The sequence below is a fragment of the Colletes latitarsis genome, chromosome 3, assembly GCF_051014445.1.
Source record: "Colletes latitarsis isolate SP2378_abdomen chromosome 3, iyColLati1, whole genome shotgun sequence".
Classification (NCBI taxonomy): Eukaryota; Metazoa; Arthropoda; class Insecta; order Hymenoptera; family Colletidae; genus Colletes; species Colletes latitarsis.
This window is the reverse complement of record NC_135136.1, coordinates 33,505,363-33,524,376: the sequence shown is the minus strand read 5'-3', so window position 1 is coordinate 33,524,376 and position 19,014 is coordinate 33,505,363. Positions and strand designations below refer to the sequence as shown.

The following is a 19,014-nucleotide window of genomic DNA, read 5'->3' as shown; positions in this document are numbered from 1 at the left end:
CCCATTCATAAGTTCTAATAAAAATTGTAAAAAATATACTCCACTGAATTCTTGCAACCATGATTTTCTATAATACAATGAATGAACATTTATTTCCACTGAACTATACATTTCTTAAACTATCTACCGTTTTACTTTCTTTAGTACGAGTAAATACATTAGTGTCAACCTCTCTCATTCTATCGTCGCCCAAGTAATTTTTTAAAACTTCGAATTTCCCAATAAATGCATAAACATCCGCAGTCTACCTATCGTGTGCGACGTTTTTCAGCCCTCAACCCCTTTGAATATTCCGAAAACAAGAAGCTCGTAACTCAGACCGCTCGAAGGAAGAAAGACTGCTCGTATGTCTTGGCCGCGGTTGCACCTGGTGCATTCCTCGCGTCGCGGGCCCTTCCTTTCGCATTCCCCCATTAGTATTCCCGGTTTTTCGGCGGACACGGACTGCATCGTCGGTTCGAAGCTCCCGGATGACTCAGTGGCGCGTGTGCGTTTTATTCGGGGCACGTGCGTGTCGAGGAAGCTGAAAGAAGACCTCCTCCACGTCGATCGACGTCATCGAGTTAGAGGGGACCCGGAGGGTTCGATGATCGAGCAACAAATAATTAATGAACAACTGCGATCCAGCCTCCAACGTTTGGCGATCGCGTCTCAATAATTCACCGTCGACGAATTTCTCGCCCACGATCGGATTCCCAGCCGCCCCCGTACGCTTCCGGGGATCCGTCAGAAAGGGAGAGCAAAAGCTGGAAAGGCAGGTGAACGCGTTTCTTCGAGAAACCGGGATTGATAGCTGGGTCACGTGCCACTGATCCTCGCCACTCGTCGCCCCGGCTAGGAAACCGCGATAAATCTTGCAGGGGATTCGCACCTTCGAGAATCACGGGGGTGGGTCCGATGGGAACGCGAACGTGTCAGTCGTTCGTTAGTTGCTTTATTACTGGGCCACTCCGCGACGATTAACGGACCCTCGCGAGATTATGAGAAACTCCGTTCGACGATCACCGATGTGGAATCGCTGCATTCGCGAATATTTACGAGCTAGGTTTATTTTAATCCAAACTAGGGTGCTTCTCGAGCATGTTAACCCTTTGATTACGAAAAGTATGTATAGAAGTTCGGTCTGTTGACGGGGTGAAAAAGTTTCCGTACGCGACTTATGCTTGGGTCAAAATTGACCGTAGTTGAAGGGTACTTAAAGGATTAGATCACAAGTTGAAATAATATAAGCTGAGAACAAATGTTCAACATTACAAAATGTGATGGGGGAATTTGCTGAAGTAGCATGCTTTAATTGATTAATACTATTCATAGCATCAATGAACTTTTACCATGCATGATTCACTATAGGAAAACATGAGATGTATAAATAGCTATGTTGTCATTTCTGAAATTCAATAAATATACATAACATAAGCAGTCTCGACGTATGTTTTTATAAAAAAATACATTTTTAAGGACCTCTAGCGACGAAACAAACTTCTATTTAGGTTTCAATCTTTCATCTACTTCCTAGAAACATATGCATTTGCACAAACACCCACAGTCGAGTAATAAAATTTGTCTAGGTTTTGAAAAAATATCGGATCAAAGCGTCAAAGTGTAACGGTGTCGGTGTTTCCAGAGAACACAACCAAGGATCAACACGTGCTTTAACGAGTGCCGGTTTCCGGGAAAGGAGGGAGCAGAAAAGTTGCTAGAAATCACAAAAGCTGGTAACAAACACCCGCGCGTGCACCAAAGGGTAGCCACGACAAACGAACGAGTCGCCGGCGCAACTGTACAAACAGAATAATTAGCACCTCTCGACCTGAACGTTACCGGTCGCAACACGAGCCCTGTGTACTTTTCCGTTTCATGGGCAGATCTTGCTTTTTGTTGTTTGTCGACGGACGTTCGATCCCCGCGGTCACGGCGTATCGTGCTGCTTATCCGTGCGAAAATTCGCAACGCAGCTGCGATAACAGAGCAACGACGATCGCCGATTCGCGTCGAATGTGACCCCAAACGCGGTGTTCCCTAAAACGCTTCTGCGTTAGGTTAGGCTCGTTACGCGAGTATACGAACGAGCCGGGTCGTTGCACGCGTTAATATCCCTTCGTTCGTTGCGGTTACCACCTTTCTCTTCTGGTTTCGCCGGTACGTTTTCTTTTTCTATTGTAATCCGTCTGAAATCGTTTAGTTCTGACAAACTGATTTCGTACGATAGATAAATCAGATCTCTCAAATTCTGAAGTTGAGAATCGAAATTCGAATGGAAAAATCGGGGGGAATGAAGAGTATTTATTTTTATAGAGAATCAAAATTTGTCGTAAGAGATTGGAGTTCTTATTTAAAAAAATTAAGTGGCCAAAAGGTGACGAAAATCGAGAATAACAATTTGTTGATCGAGGCTTCGTTGAAATTTATTAAACTTCGAAGTTCTCGCTCATAAAGACTGTAAGGCTGTCGATTAGTAAAGTTGTTTCGACAAAATTAAAAAATTTCAAATCGTTTAAAAAAAATTATTTTTAGCTAGGGGGGTCAATTATAATCATTTTTGGTCAATATACATACCCCCGAAATCCTACGCACTCTCGAGAACAAAATTCAGGAAGGTGGACTTTTTCGGCGAAATTGAAAAATTTCAAATCGTTCTAAAAAAATTATTTTTAGTTACAGGGGTCGATTACAATTATTTATGGTGAATAGACATACCCTCGAAATCCTGCGCACTTTCGAGAAAAAAATTCCTAAACGAAAATATAATGTATGGCCAGAAATGTACGCCGGAAATTTCATGCAAATCTTTAAAACGTCATAACTCCTGAACGCATTGGACGATTTTAATGTTTAAAAAAGCAAACTACGCGTATTTTGGTGGAGAATATGTACAAATCGCAAAAATATTCGAAAAGTTGGTCCTTGACTCCGCAAAATAAGAAAAACCCCATAAAAATGGTCCAATTTTCAAACGTCCATAACTCCTACAATAGTGAATATATTTCAATGAAACTTTTTTCTGAAGTAGAGCTCATGAGTACCTACAAAAAAGTATTAGACAACTTTTCTGTAGGGCGTCAAACAAAATTATTAAACATCAGAAACGAATTTTTAAGAAAAATCGACAGGGGGTAGGTGCCTAAATTTTTCGACGAAAAAGAAATTCTTCAAATCGTTCTGAAAAAAATATTGTTAGCTGTGGGGGTCAATTACAATCATTTTTGGTCAATAGACATACCCTCGAAATCCTAACCATTTTCGAGAAAAAAATTCCTTACCGAAAATGTCTGACCATACCATCGATATGTTTCACTGAAATTTCATGCGTATATTTAAAACACTATAACTCCTGAACGGATTGGACGATTTTAATGTTTAAAAAAGCAAACAACGCGTATTTTGGTGTAGAATATGTAGAAATTCTAACAATAATGAAAAAGTTATTCTTTGACCCCGTAAAATGAGAAAAACCCCATAAAAATGGTCCAATTTTCAAACGACCATAACTCCTACAATAGTGAACACATTTCAATGAAACTTTTTTCTGAAGTAGAGCTCATGGGTACCTACTAAAAAGTATTAGACAACTTTTCTATAGGGCGTCAAATAAAATGATTAAAAAGGAAAAACTAATTTTTAAGAAAAATCGATAGGGGGTAGCTGCTGAAATTTTTCGGCGAAAAGAACAAATTTCAAATCCTTCTGGAAAAATTATTTTCGGTTGCGGGGGCCAATTATAATCATTTTTGGTGAATAGACATACCCTCGAAATCCTACCCATTTTCGAGGAAAAAATTCGAAAAGGTGTTAAATGTTTCGACGAAATAAAAAAATTTCAAATCCTTCTGGAAAAATTATTTTCGGTTACGGGGGCCAATTATAATCATTTTTGGTGAATAGACATACCCTCGAAATCCTACCCACTTTCGAGAAAAAAATTCGAAAAGGTGTGAAATGTTTTGACAAAATTAAAAAATTTCAAATCGTTCTGGAAAAATTGTTTTTAATTATATAGAATAGACATACACCCGAAATGTATATCATTGTGCCATTGAATTTGTTCTTAGTTATTTGTTTCTTAGATTTAGATATATTTAGTCCGAGTTAAGATGACGTGTATTTTGTTTAATTCTTCGAGTTAAAGATGTGAGCCACGAAAATTATTAACGAAATATTATAATACCTCTACGCATATAAATAAAAATGTGAATCAGCAGTTTGAGCTAGATTTTTAAATCCTGAATAATATCTCAAAATTTCTACTTTCCATGGAAACAATTAATCACACTAAAACAGTTCGAATAATACTTTCAATTATGTATCAAGCACTGCCAATATTTCAGAAATATCATATTATATTATCAAAAATATAAAAATAAAACACTCTGGTTAATAAATGAAACTAGGAAATGGGTCACGAGTAAAAAGACGTTGAGAGACACTGTTTCTACACAACCACGACACAACGAAAACAACAAACTATACACGCAGCTTATAATAAAACGCTCCTTTCAGCGATATTTCGATTTTTTCCACGGTTTCCATTACCTCGACAATGCCGATCCCGGAGGAAACGAACGCATCGACGCGAATCGACGAAGCGTGTTCGAGCCTCACGGTGCGCGATTCAGATCATCAAAGTAAACTCTGAGTTTTACGGACGCGAGGCGTATGAATGCTTCATTCATCGGCGCGGAAAGCGGCCAGTGAATGGGTGTCTCTCACGAGCGCAGATATCTACGCATTGATACCTGCAGGAGAGCTTAAATGGCCCATGAATTTCTTCGTTATCCTCTCTTTTTTATTTCCATCCGTTCTGTATTTCCATCCATGTTCTTGAACCTTTACTCGAAAACGTCCACTTTCGTACCTCCATCCTATATTTTAAACACTTTTCCTTGTGGAACAGTGCTTATAGATTTTCAAACGTAAAAACATGTCGAATATGATTGCTTTTCGAAAATTGATCAAACTGTAACGAATAAAGCTTGACAGTCTATTAATTTAAAGGTGTCTATTAATCTCGTTAATTTCGATCATTTGACGCCTCTGAGAATATATAGAGAATGCAAATAATAATATACAGAAGTGACACAATTAAAATAATTAAATATATTTAAACTGCTGTATTATCGAAACTTGATTTTATATCTGCAACAGAATTTCTTCGTACTTTTACTCCGTTTTTTTACATTATCAAAATTATATAAGGTATATAAAAATACAGCAATTTAATCATTCTTTTGTCGCAACGACAAAATATTTCACGAACTCGAAGGTGGAAAACGACCGTATTTCACCACGAGTAATTTACATTTTCTTATTTTTAACTACTTTGCATTCGTATCCGTTGTGTGCGGAAGAGCTTCGACTTTTCCAGCAGTTCCCATTCGCCGGGACAAGAAGAATCGATTCAACGAAGAGCAAAGTCACGAAAGTTTCTCACTAGGGGCGAAAATTTCGTGCAAAAATTCCTCTCTCCCGTTTATAATTTATTTTCTCTCGCGTTGAACGGCACCCAGAGAGCCCCGTAATTGGCGGAGTCGTTAAATTTGCAAGAAGCTCCCGCGTAAGAATTTTTCTACTCTTGGTATAGTAATTCAACCATTTATTTGCTTCAATTAGAACGCGTTCCCGCGTAAACGCTTTCGATCATCCGTCTGGCTAATGATGAGACTAAAAAATAAAAAACTCACCGAAAATACATTCGTTACTTGTCGAATAAAACTTGAAAGTTCAATTATATTCCACAATGCACGAGCAAAGAGCTTCGATCGAACGGGCTGAATAAATTGCTATTCATTGCTTTTATTGGTTCCCCGAGGTGAAAATTCGCAGCGAAAGCGCTTCCATTCCGGTGCATAATTTATTTCCTCCGACGCTTAAATATACGGTGCAGCTGGAATCGTTATATTCGCGAGCGTTTTCTTCGATTCGCCGTTCCAGCAGAATTCTCGTCGTTCGCGAGCAACAGCGTTTAAACGTCGAACGGTTTCCACAGTTTCGTAACTTCGTCGCGGAAGAAGCGCAGAGAATACCGGGCGGGCTTTCGGTCCTCGATTATTGCGCAACTTTTTCCGCGATCGTTGAGAATTGGCTTTCGTCGGGGCTCGAAAAAGTTTCCGCGTTTTCGCAGCACGACAATGGTTATGTCTCTGCGACGCTTAGAGTTCCGCGGAAACTTTTCTCGCGATTACCGTTTATGGCACGAGACGAATATCCAAACAAGTTCGCCGGGAGCTTTTTACCAAGGGAACTCGCCCTCGACGCGAACAAATAACGTTAAAAGTCATCGTAATAAAATAAGGATTATTTAAGAAAAATTTTGGGTGGAAAATCCACTCGGTGTGTGTGTGATGAATGGTAGACAAAACCACTCGAATTGTCCATGAAAACGATTCTGTTTGGACGATTGGAAACTAGCATACTAGATTTCTTATAGAACTTATTTTTAGAGTTGAAATTTTAGGATTCTTTGGATTTGTTTTCTTTAATCTTGAGAATTAATTGTTGAATGGTAGACAAAACTCCTCGAATTGTTCACGAAAACGATTGTGTTTGGACGATTGGAAACTAGCATACTAGATTTCTTATAGAACTTATTTTTAGAGTTGAAATTTTGGGGTTCTATCTGGATTTGTTTTCTTTAAAATCTAATCTTGAGAATTAACTTTGTTAGCTTCATTAACACTATAACTATCGAAGCAGTCAAAAAGACCTATTAGTAATTTCTAATAAAATTTGTAAACAATCTAGTCGACTGAATTTTTGAAATTTTACTGTAATTTCCAATAAGAGAAAAAATGAACACTTACTTTGTTTTACATTGGTTCACGTATCTATCGTTTTAATTTTCTTCTAGTGTTAATGAAAAATAGACTCCTTTTAGAATGAAACTCTATACAGTTAAAACGGTATCATTTATGTACTTCTAATCCATAGTGTGGAGGGCTGGTAATTCTGAGTCATAACCCCTTGGTTTTCGAGTAGCCAGGGGGTAAATACAAATGTTCAGCTTAGGATAGAGCAGTTGTAGGCTACTCGACCAGACACACTTAACACATGTACTCGTGTTTAGATTTAAAAAGAGAAACCTGTTTCCTTATGTCATCAAGAAATAATTGAGAGTATATTTTCCACTTAAATGTTCGTTATTACTAGACTACAGTTTTTTATGCAAATTCATATTTTTGTTAATAGAATTGATGAAATGGGAGCTTTACAGAGGGTTCTTTCAACCCCTACATATAGAAATTCGTATCTCATTTGAAGTATTTCTTATATTTTTGCATATTATGTGCATTCTATAGTTTTCTGAAAATTTAAATTTCCTACAAATACATAAACAGTCGACAAAAACGAGTCACATTTGTAGTAAAACTAATTGCATTTTGTAAACATTGCATAATATTTTTAAAACAGTTTAAAATTTAATTGTAAGACAAGGGATTAATATTATACAAACAATCTACTTGTTCTATGGGAGAATCCTCAATGTAAATAAAACTTTGTTCACTCGTTTACTCGTTAACTGTTGATATTTCTTAAAAGTTAGTTTTTAATTTTTAATAAATTTGTTTCACGCTGTACGGAAAAGTTGTTTAGTACTTTTTGGTAGGAACCCATGGGCTCTGCTTCAAAAAAAAATTTCAATCAGTTACCTTTACTATTGTAGGAGTTATGGCCTTTTGAAAATTGAACCAGTTTTAAGGAGTTTTTCTCACTTTACGTGGTCAAGGAACAACTTTTCCAATATTGTTAAAATTTCTACATATTCCCTAGTAAAATACGCGTTGTTTGCCTTTTTAAACATTAAAATCCTTCAATCCGTTCAGAAGTTATGACGTTTTAAAGATACGTACGAAATTTTGGAGTGACATTTCTGGTCTCACATTAGATTTTCGGTAACGAATTTTTGTCTCGAAAGTGGGTAGGATTTCGGGGGTATATGTAATGACCAAAAATGATTGTAATTGATCCCCTCAACCGAAAACAATTTTTCCAGAAAGATTACAAATTTTTTAATTTTGTCAAAAAATTTGTTCACCTACTCGAATTTTTTTCTCGAAATTGCATAGGATTTCGAGGGTATGTGTATTCACCAAAAATGATTGTAATTTACCCCCGCAACCAAAAATAATTTTTCCAGAACGATTAGAAATTTTTTAATTTAATTTCTAATAAATTTTTAACGAAGCCTCAGTCAAGAAATTGATATTCTCGATTTTCCTAGGGGTGGCTAAACACCCTGTATATCTCCCATTAATTAGTTTTACTTTCAAGTGACTTTTCGATTCGTACATCTTCTAGCTTCATCTCTTTACAATTCGTTTGTACACCTCACTTTCTAACACAAGCAATAAATATTCTTCCCAAAATGAAACAAGCCCCTGTAAAGTTTATTTGACCCAACTACCCGATACTCGAAGCGATAAACCAGACATATTTCCTACGTCGCGATCCAGCAGCCCGTCGCCCGTCCCGTGATCTCCAAATCGATACACATATTCCGAGTAAAAATAAGAAAGCAAGAGAAACGTGGCGGGAGCAGCACGTGCAAGGATTCCGAATGAAAGGAGCGCACGCGGCTACGGTTCACAGAAGGCTCTCTCACCCTGCTCTGCTTAGTGAGGTTGGCGCCCATCAGCCGGCGATTCTTCGTGGCGTCGAGGACGCTCCGACGGGGGGTACCCTCTCCGCCGGGACATTCCCCCCGTCCTGACGTTGCAGAGGGATTGACCCCTCCTGCTGTTCCCCAACGGTGCACTCGTGCGGCCACCCTGCCTATCGGGCCCTCCACCAGTCCCTTTAGAAGTCGCAACGTGCCACCCCTGCACGACAGTCCGCGGCTGTTCCCGTTGCTACCGCTCCCGCCGGCGGTGCTACTTTTATCGTTGACACCGCTAGTTCCACTGGCACCAACAACACTACCACCATCGACACCACTTCCACCCTCCACCTCCTTCTTTTCCAGCGTCGCCTTCTCCTCCTCCGCCACCCCGGTTCCCTCCGCCCGTGTCACCTTCGACGATCGCGACAGCGACCCCGAACGATCACCGCCACCCTCCGGACAATGTTGTCCCAGCTGTCCCGAAATCGTTGCAGCTGCAACGCAACCGGTCGATCGACGAGCGACGCGCTCGTCGAGTCGCGTGGACTGGTTTCCCTTTCGTTCGCGACCTCGACCGACCTCCTCGAGAGATCTGTCCGTCGTAGGGAATCGTCGAGGGTTCCTCCCCGCTCAACAACCTTCGAACGCGGACTCGGGGACAGAGCTGAAGATGCTTCTGGAAGAACTCTCGGGACGTTCGAGCTTGTGGAAGACCTGCGTCCGCGGGGGTGGTTCGGACAGAGTCTTAGAAAATACATACAAAAAATATATCACGATTTCGAGGTAGAGGATTCCGAGCTCGATACCAACTAAGGCAACGTTCCCGAACTGAGGGTTCAGAACTCGGGATGGCTTCTTCTCTGGCACCATCAGCTAAACGTCTCCTCGTTCATCTCCGCGCTTGGTCGCGTCCCGTCAACGCACTCTGTGCTCGCCTGTCAACTCCCATTACGCGTCTCGTTCGCTGTCATGTCCACCGCGATGGTCCTCGTGTCGTTCGAATTCGCGTGCCAGCGGACATCGATATCCTCGTCACCGCGACAGAATCAATTATCCCCGTCGCCGTGGCAGAATCAATTTCCCTCGTCGCCTCCGCGCGCAAAAAGTTACGAACGACTGTCGAACGAAGCAGGATCCACGGTTCAGCGATGCACGAATCCCAATCGAATCGTGGACTTCGTCGAGGAGCTCAACGACGAGGGTCCCATCCCTTCGACCTAAACATCCACGTCTCGGTGAGCCAGGATCATCGTAGGAGCGTTTTCGATCGAAGGTTTCCCGTCATTCTCGATGTTCGCGCGAAACGGTGTCAGCACATTGTCCCTGACACGACGAACGGATTAGCACGCCGAAGCCTGACGATTTCACGCACGACCAGGGACGAAACCGACGTGGAAGGCAGGGTCGAGAACGCAGGCTGACGTCCGTGAGGCGCGCTGGTTGCCGACCGACTGACTGGGTATCACCGATTAACGGCCTCCCTTTGGCCGTGCGTCGTCTGACTCACTCCAACCCTTGGGGAGGATTTTCGTCGACGCGCATGCGCACCACACTCAGACGCCTCGCGCGTGCATACGTAGCCGCGCGTGTCCAACCGATAATACGCGTTTTTAAGGGAGGAACTACCTTTGCGTCTTTCAAAATATCGAAAATTCGATTTTGGGCAGAAAAAGTTTGTTTGAACCTTCAAAAATATAGTGCAAGCGGTTTTAAAGCGGGATTCGAAGTGTTATGAAAGTTATAATATAGTTACCTGTGCAAAAATATAATGCAAACCCTATATTCTGATATATGAAATTGATCGTGCAATATCGAATTGACCCTAATATTGAATAATTTGAATTTGAAGATCAACTTGTAATTATAATAGGAAATATTTATAATCTTATAATTCTTAATATAAATATAATTGAATATTTATCAGAATATAAATTAAAATGAAAAGGAGTTACTAATCATAATATAAATGATGAAAATTAGATCTTCTTTGTTATGTAGTTTATATGATTTATAATTACATATATTTTACACTTATGTCTCTCTATCTTTCTGTAAAAGGGGATCCATAAATAAATAAATTTGTATTGAATTTCATTGATTTAACCCTTATCACTCCTATGTCAACTGTGGCTCGTCATCAGATTTCTTACACTAACTCTGACATTGTACAATGCAATTTTTAAAATAATTCAGAATGTTTAAGTCTGATTTTTTTCAAGTACTTTGTAGTACGTAAACGAAGACTGAATTTGTCATTAATCTGTAAATAATCTGAGGACTCTTTGGTAGGTGGAAAAAAAAAATTAAGGAGTGCAAAGGGGTAATCAATTTGTATTTTAATTTTTAGAAAATTTGCATTTTCAATGAAATCGTCAAGGTAGCGAATTTCAATAAAAATATGGGCAACCAACGGTCGTAAATCGAGAGTTAATAACGGACCGTTCCATTGTTTATCCGAACAAATAATTTGGATATTAATATAAAAATAATTTCCACCTGTTTTTTAACGTATTAAAATTGAATCTAGCTTCTTCAGACGTTCCAAAGTCGAAGATCTTAACACGTTGTTAACGCTCCACGAAACGACTATCTTCAAACATATTTTAAACGAAAAATTCCTACCACAAATATAGCATTATATTGAATCAAAAATTCATATTTATCTTCTACGAAATTACCATGTTTTTGCACACAAAATTACCCAACGCAAAGAAACTATACTTGCAATGTTGTATTAGTGATGATCGAAGGAAGATCTTCAAGATAGATCTCGTCAAGCCACGCAACACAGTCTACAAATTCTTTTCACGTTTGTCGTTAAATCACAAGTACGCGTCCAGTTCTTTTCGCCGCCATTGTACATTATCGTCCAACGTCTGAACACGAGCGATAAATATAGTACCCCGAGCAAATTAATCTTTCGAGTGTTCCGCGAGAAACTGGCGATGAATAATCTACCAAACGGAGAATCCCTTAGCCGCAACAAGAACCGAGTCGCTCGCCGTCGTCGATTTGTAACAGTCGTCGAGCCTCGATATTCCCCCACCGGGTGGTTTTATATTAAAAACACCGGACAGCGAAAAATTCGCGTTATAAATATAAAACGCGATCGTCCTTTTCTGCGGGGGAAATTTCTACGGTGTTCGAGCGTTTCGTGCCGCGAAAATGATATCTCGGTCCTCTCGTCTAGGATCGCGTGCTCTAAATCACGTTGTTGCGCGTCAAAGATGGCCACAGAATGCTCGTTTAAATAATAAAATATAATTAGCATTCGAAGCTATTAATTGTTTGTTCAATAAAAATTGCAATCTAAAATTTTTGATATATTTACACACGAATTATTAAATTCATTTATCCATGTTCAAGTTCCGTCACATGCTGACCGAAAATTAAATAGTTGAGAATGTTGTTGGTAGACTACTCTAATCTATCCACGATAGATTCCTGCTTTGATGGTATTTCAATTTTGTTTACTAATATATAACAAAATATTTTATCGAATCGATGGTGTAGATATAACTTGAGAACTAAGGTACGTAGGCATTTAATAATCTATTCTAGTACGTAGATATTTTAATTTTGTCCAATAATATATAAAAAAAAATTGATTCAATCGATAGTGTAGATATAATTGTATTCGAAGTCTAAATGTAACTTGAAAACTAAGCGTAGTCATTTTTTATTTATTCTAGTATGTAGATTCAGCTTTTTAAGTATTTTTATGCATTTCTGAAACAGAATGCAGAGTTTATGTTGTTCGAATGAAACTCTCGCCTTGCAAAGAGGTCGATCTGTTGGCTGTTCTTAGAAATTTCCGCAACGGTGAGAACTCCGAGGGTCCTGCAAGCTCGGTGCGCCCTTTCGCGTTAACGTTATCCTTAATCAGTTTTAAAAAGCCATAAAAGCGGATTAACCACCAAGGATATTACGAGTCAATCGAAGTTATGAATTTATCGCGGGGGCGTAAACGAGATTACGAGGTCGTAATCGGCCCGATTCCGTGCTCGTGTAATAATCGCCTTGGCGCGCCGTTTGCCTAATTATCGCCAGTGTCTTTTACGGTGGAAAACGACAGTAGCCAGGTACCACAAACGATCTGACCGGATCATTTGAGGTTGGGACTGTTTATCGATCAAAATATGAAAGCCAGATGTTTCTCGTTATTTCCATTATGAAATATAATGCAGTGCCTATCACAACACATAGAAGCCACTTCAGATGGCGACTGGAGACACAGAAACAACGTTTGTACTTTGATAATTTCATATAATGCAAATATTAACTCTACTTGATCCTACGATCACATATGCAAGGTCTTCTATTAACACTTTTTACCATCGTGAAATTAGAAAAATTAATTCTCGAGTTAAGATGTTGAGGGAAATAAATTTAGATGGATTTTGTGAATTTTAACAAGATTACGTAAATAAGTATTGAAATAAATTGTAAGTTATGTAGCTTGCAATGGTCTAAAATCAAAATTTTACTTTTGTAGAATATTAAATGGTTTTGATCTGGCAGTGAACGTGTTAAGCACCTAACGCTTCAATGTACAGTACCAAAAGAATGACCTTGAAATGTCCTTGACGTTTTCACCCTGGAACCAAACGTCACTCCACCATGTTTCCCACGAAATGAAACAACTTTCGTCCCGTTTTTACCATCGAAAGATGAACGAAGATGCCTAGGTGGCCCGTTTTAAACGTCTCGCGATGCAAACGAGCCAATCAAGCGGCCCCAGTTCGACGCCCAACGCTTCTCGAATACCAGCATCCCGCGGTTCCTCGGGCCACCGAATCTCGAACGATCGATACGCTCGTTCCTCAGCCATTCCGCAAAGTATATTAACAGGTTGCCAATATCTCGATAGTGGCTGGAAGGATCCTCACAGGAGGGGCGACATTGTGAGGCAAACAATTTAATATGCGCGGCCTCTCGGCGAAAGTCCTCGCTAAGGACCCTTCCTCGGCATACCTTATCTGTCTTCTGGCAGTCACAAAGCCGAGATCTCTCCGTTTATTGGAAAGCTCTGCCGTCGCGACGATCCCCGGACGGGATGAAAGGCGCTTTCGCCCTGCTCTTCTATTCGCGTATCATCGATACAGATGCCCCGGGCCCCGGTATGTCGTCTGAATGTTGATGCTGCGCGGGGCAATTTGGGCGAAAGTGGAATTTGCGTGGCATTCCGGTTTTGAGGGATCGCCCGGGTCCACTCGAAACAATTATACACTGTTACTTCCACTCGGTGATTCGTTATAAACGAGAACAAACTTGTTCCGAGTGGAATTTTTTCCATTTATTTCCGACAAATGTCTATCTAGACAACGGAAATTTTAATATTTGGAAGACTACAGGAAGCAATCGATATTGAAAAATTTGAGAATTGAAGCAAGATGGGGATTATTATATTTAGGGGTTGAAACAACCCTCTACAAAGTTTCCATTTCGATCAATAAAAATTTGCATAAAGAACTCTATTTATTACACTACGTTTTGTTTCTCACTAATTTCCATTTACTTCAAATATACATCATAAATTTCTCTGATAGCGTCTTACTAATCGTTGAATTTTATTATAAAAAGGGCCAAGACAAAATTGTCCACCTTCGCGGAAGTGGTTTTCCCGATTATTAAATTGAAACGCGAAGGAGAATGTAATTCTAAGACGAAAGCGTCGCGGAGGATTCCTTAATCCGCGATTTTCGATCCACAGCACGTTCATCCCCGAGCACTGTGTCGCACTTTTCATTGACTGCGCTGCTTTCAAGAGTGTTTCACCCTCGAAGGGCTGCTCGAAGGGGCGGATTTTGCGCCACCCTTCTTCTTTCTTTCTTTCGAGCATGCCTGAGCGAAGTATAAAAGACAGAACATTCGTAGCGAAATTCTTCGTTCCAATCAGTCGCGTTTCACGGGATATAACCTTCCACGAATCAGGGACTCGCGTCGATGCATATTTCAAACGTTTACGCTGCGTAAACGTATGCAGACACGATGAATTTTAATCAAACGAATCGTTAAAATTCGTTGCATTTTAATCTTCTGACAAATCAACGACAAAAACTCTTGTCACACACGAGTGTGACTCGTTACAAATTCTTTATGTCAAGTGTTGTACTCATCATCAAGTCATATATTAAAATCAACACCTTTTTACATTTACGAAGTATTCGTAAAAACTTTTCATATTTTTAAACAAGATCAAATAGTACACGTTTGAAAAATACTTTGAAATTAAATCGTACGTCAAGGGGTTGAATTAACTTTCTGATAAAAATTTTATCAATATTTCGTCTCACAAAGGTTTAACATCTGCTCCCAACAACAATTGGACGTGTAATTATTCGAAGTGTAAAGAGCATCTCGGGAACTTCCGAGAGCTTGCAATCCACGTCTAAAATTTATTCGAAAGTTAATCTCGCGAACTCTTGAACCGCCTTCGGGTCTTTTCCCCGGGACGTCGTCCTTGCGCGAGAGCGAAACGAACGCCCATCACGGAAGACCCGCGGATCATTAGCAGAACTTTGCTGTATTATATGAGGGAGACCACAAAGTTCGACAAACTTCCGAACAGAGAGGAACATTACAATAAAAGGCCAACAGATAAAAGATCCGCGCGCGCCAGACGACTTTCATCTTTCCGAGGGAAAAGGCTCTCGGTAACTTCGTAACCATGGATCCCGATATGTCTATATCGAGGCTATAGTCTTCTTTCATTCGAGGTAGACGAGTTCAACGAGCTCGACGTAGAAGATCTCGAACGCATTGGGAACACGTCGCAAGTAGAATCAGACTGGCGGGATCAGACACGGTCACGTTTGGTCTCGTGAGATACGATAGAGACTATTCTGAATTCGCAGCATCTACAATAGACGACGTATTAGGGCACGATATGGCTGATTACTGTCAGAATTGTGGGACTCCACGTGATCTGAAATCGTACAATCTGAGAATTCTGAATTCCAAAGGAAATGGAAGACTGGGAATTTTAGGGAGATTTAGAGGATTTCTAGCGTTGTAGGAGAGCTTTAATGGTCTAGAAATCGTCAGAATTGAGGGGTTTCAAGGACTCTAGAATAAAGAATTTTTGACTGTCATGGATCCTTAAAACTATAGACTCTCCTCATATTTTAAATACTCTAAGAATTTCAGGTTTGAGAACTGTCTTTACAAGCTTGATAAGACTATTTGTATCTGGGTCTACCTAGTCTCAAAATTTATGTATTTAATGCAACGAGTCCAGAACGTTAATCGATTCTATTTATTTATTTCTGATATATTGGGTTTCACAAATCCAGAGTTAGGACTCTCGAATAACGATTTCCTGACTGTGGGTACAGTTTAATAAAACTATTTGTATCTATGCCTACCTGGTCCCAAAATGTATGTGATGCAACCATTCCACAGTTGCCATTAGAACCTCATCAATCGATTGCATTCATAATCTATTACAGTGGGTTACGTTCATCTTGTCTGTCAGGTAACCTTTGAAATTGTTCGCGACTAACCCAGAGACTAACTGAACGAAATCGTTGCAACTTTATCGCTCGATTACCGTGTTACGAGCGAAACAGCATAATGCAAATTGTTTTGATAAACCGTTCGTAACGCAGGGCCCGTGCAACGTGCAGGAAAACGGGTAACGCAACGAGCCCCAACGACTTAGCGCAGGTAACGTGTTAAGTCCTAGGCGAGTTGTCCCTACGCATAACAATGCACGTAGAAACGGCAGGAACAGTGACGTATGCGCATCATAATGCGGCGGTGTGTACGTCTTCATGGCAATTAGCATGCATCCAGCGGAGCTTAGGGCACGTAGGGGCGTCCGAATAATCCCGCGTGATCTACGCACGTTTCCGATACCCATATGCACTGTGCTTATGGCAGTGCTTGCCGCAAACCTCACATACACAAGTAGCCCCCGTATTCCGCGAGCCAGTGTGGGTGGTTCGAGGGAGGAATAAAGAGGGAGACACCCAGAGCGGACCTCCGAGCCCTTTGAATAATTTCCCTTTTTAATCGCGGCGACCAGGGCCGCTTTATTTGTTTCCTGGGGAAAAATCGATCGGGGGACGCGTTGGAATAACTGTCCTTTAATAACGACTTGCTCCAGGAAGATCTTGCGAACTTGTGATCGATGAATGCGAGAGATTCTATCGCTACTTGTTCGTCGACCTCGTTTTAACGCCTTAAATTGTTTACGAAAACGATACTCTTTTTTTTGAACAATTCAAAACTAGAAACAATTTGTCGTGGAATTTATTTTTAAAATTTAAGTTTTCTATCAAGATTTATTTTCTCTGACATCTGATCTTGAGAAATCATTTCCCTAGCTCATCAGTGAATATTCATGTTACGTATGGGTGAAATCAATGTGTTAACTGAACTCAAGATTTATTTTCTTTGATATTTGATATTGAGAAATTATTTTTTTAGCTCATCAGTAAACATTTGTGGCTCCTATATGCATATTTCTAAGCTTCAATTTCAATTTAGAAAATGCTTTAAAATAATTTACTTGATTTTTCCCGATCCGAACCATCCCTAAGTGTTAACAAAACAAATCTAGAATCTTCCTATACTATTGTTTCTTATTTTTTTTGTATTAGTTTCTGAATTATAGGGTACATTTTTCGAAAATTAACTGCAGATGTTAGGATAAGGGAGCGTAGAAGTCGCGTGGATTGAATAACTCCGCGGATCAAAGGACGAGTATCGCGAGGAGGGCCTCTTAATATGAATATTACACGTCGTACGCGAAGAGGAAACGTCACGGTCTCGCGACGCCAACGAAACGCCGGTGGAAAGGAGGGGCGGGGCAGAAATCTTGATTTGATATTCCGCACGGAGGGCCCCGTTCTCGGGAAGCTTTTACACGGCCGACCTGAGTCTCCCAACGTTCCGCTGAATATGAACAAGAGCGACGCGAGACGATAACGGCCAAGAGCTTTCCCTTTTACTATGTCGTATTTACAGCTCAAGGGAAGCACGGAGCGATTTGTAATGAAATAACTTTCCCAAATGTTGCTCGAAGAAATATTCTGACGTTACTATGCCTGGAACACGTGGAGCCAGAATCTCCCTTGATGGCGTTAACGATCTCTCTCGATCTAAATTATAACCATGTTTGGATCGAGAAACATCGAGTTTTTAATATCAATGTATCACATTAGCTTGCAATGTCACTGGGGACTATTAAAAAAAAAAGTATAAACTTCGATGGTAATCACAAAAATCAGTGACATCACAAAGCTGTTAAACAGTGTTTAAAAATAAAATTTTGACCTCGTGGATTTTATTCGATTTCCAGAAAAAATTGCGACCTCGCACAATGGACTGAAAGGGTCGGAAACGTGAGCAAAATTCAAGATTTCATTGAATCTTAAAATCAAAAACTTCTAACTCAAAATGACGATATCAATACGCTTTAGTAGCTTTGACACACATGAAAATAACAGAAATATACTTACTCATCTGTGCAAAAATATAATACAATCCTTATATTTTGATATTTTGTAATAAATAATTAAAATAATTTCACTTAAAATCCAAAATTTTACCTCTACAGTGCTACATTTAATCACAAAATCACCTAAAAAGGGAAATATGCGTAGATTTCGAAGCTCTGCAGTGTGGTTAGTTTACAAAACAAATCCTGTTCTTAAATAAAAGTTGAAAAATTGGATTTTGGTTATGAATCATCGTTTTCTAGCCCACTGTGCCACGTTGGGAATTAAAGGTCGATCATCGACGTCGATACGGTCAGGTTTCCCGAGTTTTTCGAACGACCGTTCGATAAATCGCCGTTAATGACACGGGTTATAGCTGGAAATTTAAACTAAAACCCCGAGATCGTCGTGGACCGTTCGACCCCACGTTATCCAGGCTATCTCGAGGCCGCACCCCCGCGACCATCGTCGCCCCACGCTTTATACGCCCGAAGGTTTTTATCGGGGAGAGCGCACTCAGGGGCCCCTTTAATTAATGGCGAGGCACACACGCGTTCACGAAACGAACAGAGGAAACAGGCGCTCCTGCCCGACGAATTATTTGGAGAAGCATCGCGCGCTTCCTGGGGATGGAACGAAGAACGAAAGGGGTGTCGTTGCTGACCCACCGAGGGACGTGCCCTCGTTTGGGAAATTTACCATAATTTCCGGGAAACGCACGAGAATGACAGGTGCTGGGGGACGGGCTGACCGTTGCACGACGTCGAAATTTTGCTTTTTGTTTGTCGAACGATGTCAAAATAGGACAAAAATTAAGAATACCAATTTGTTGATGTACTGAATTTTTTCTCGAAAATGCGCAGGATTTCGGGGGTATGTCTATTCACCAAAAATGATCGTAATCGACCCTTGCAACTAAAAATAATTTTTCTAGAACGATTTGAAACATGTGAAATTTCAAGGGAGTCATTCATT

The 19,014-nt window shown here is 40.2% G+C and overlaps 1 protein-coding gene across 7 annotated transcripts in view; it reads right to left on the bottom strand.

Moving 5' to 3' along the window:
- LOC143340465 (uncharacterized) overlaps positions 1 to 19,014 on the bottom strand; it is a 506,553-nt gene that overhangs the window by 63,300 nt on the left and 424,239 nt on the right. Inside the window, exon 1 of one of the 7 annotated variants that reach the window (XM_076762459.1) lies at positions 8,597 to 10,030. The exons of the other annotated variants lie outside the window; for them this stretch is intronic. Coding sequence (XP_076618574.1) covers positions 8,597 to 8,626 — 30 coding nt within the window. The 5' untranslated portion in view covers positions 8,627 to 10,030. Of the gene's footprint in view, positions 1 to 8,596; positions 10,031 to 19,014 lie in introns of those variants that run through there. 7 annotated transcript variants of the gene reach the window in all.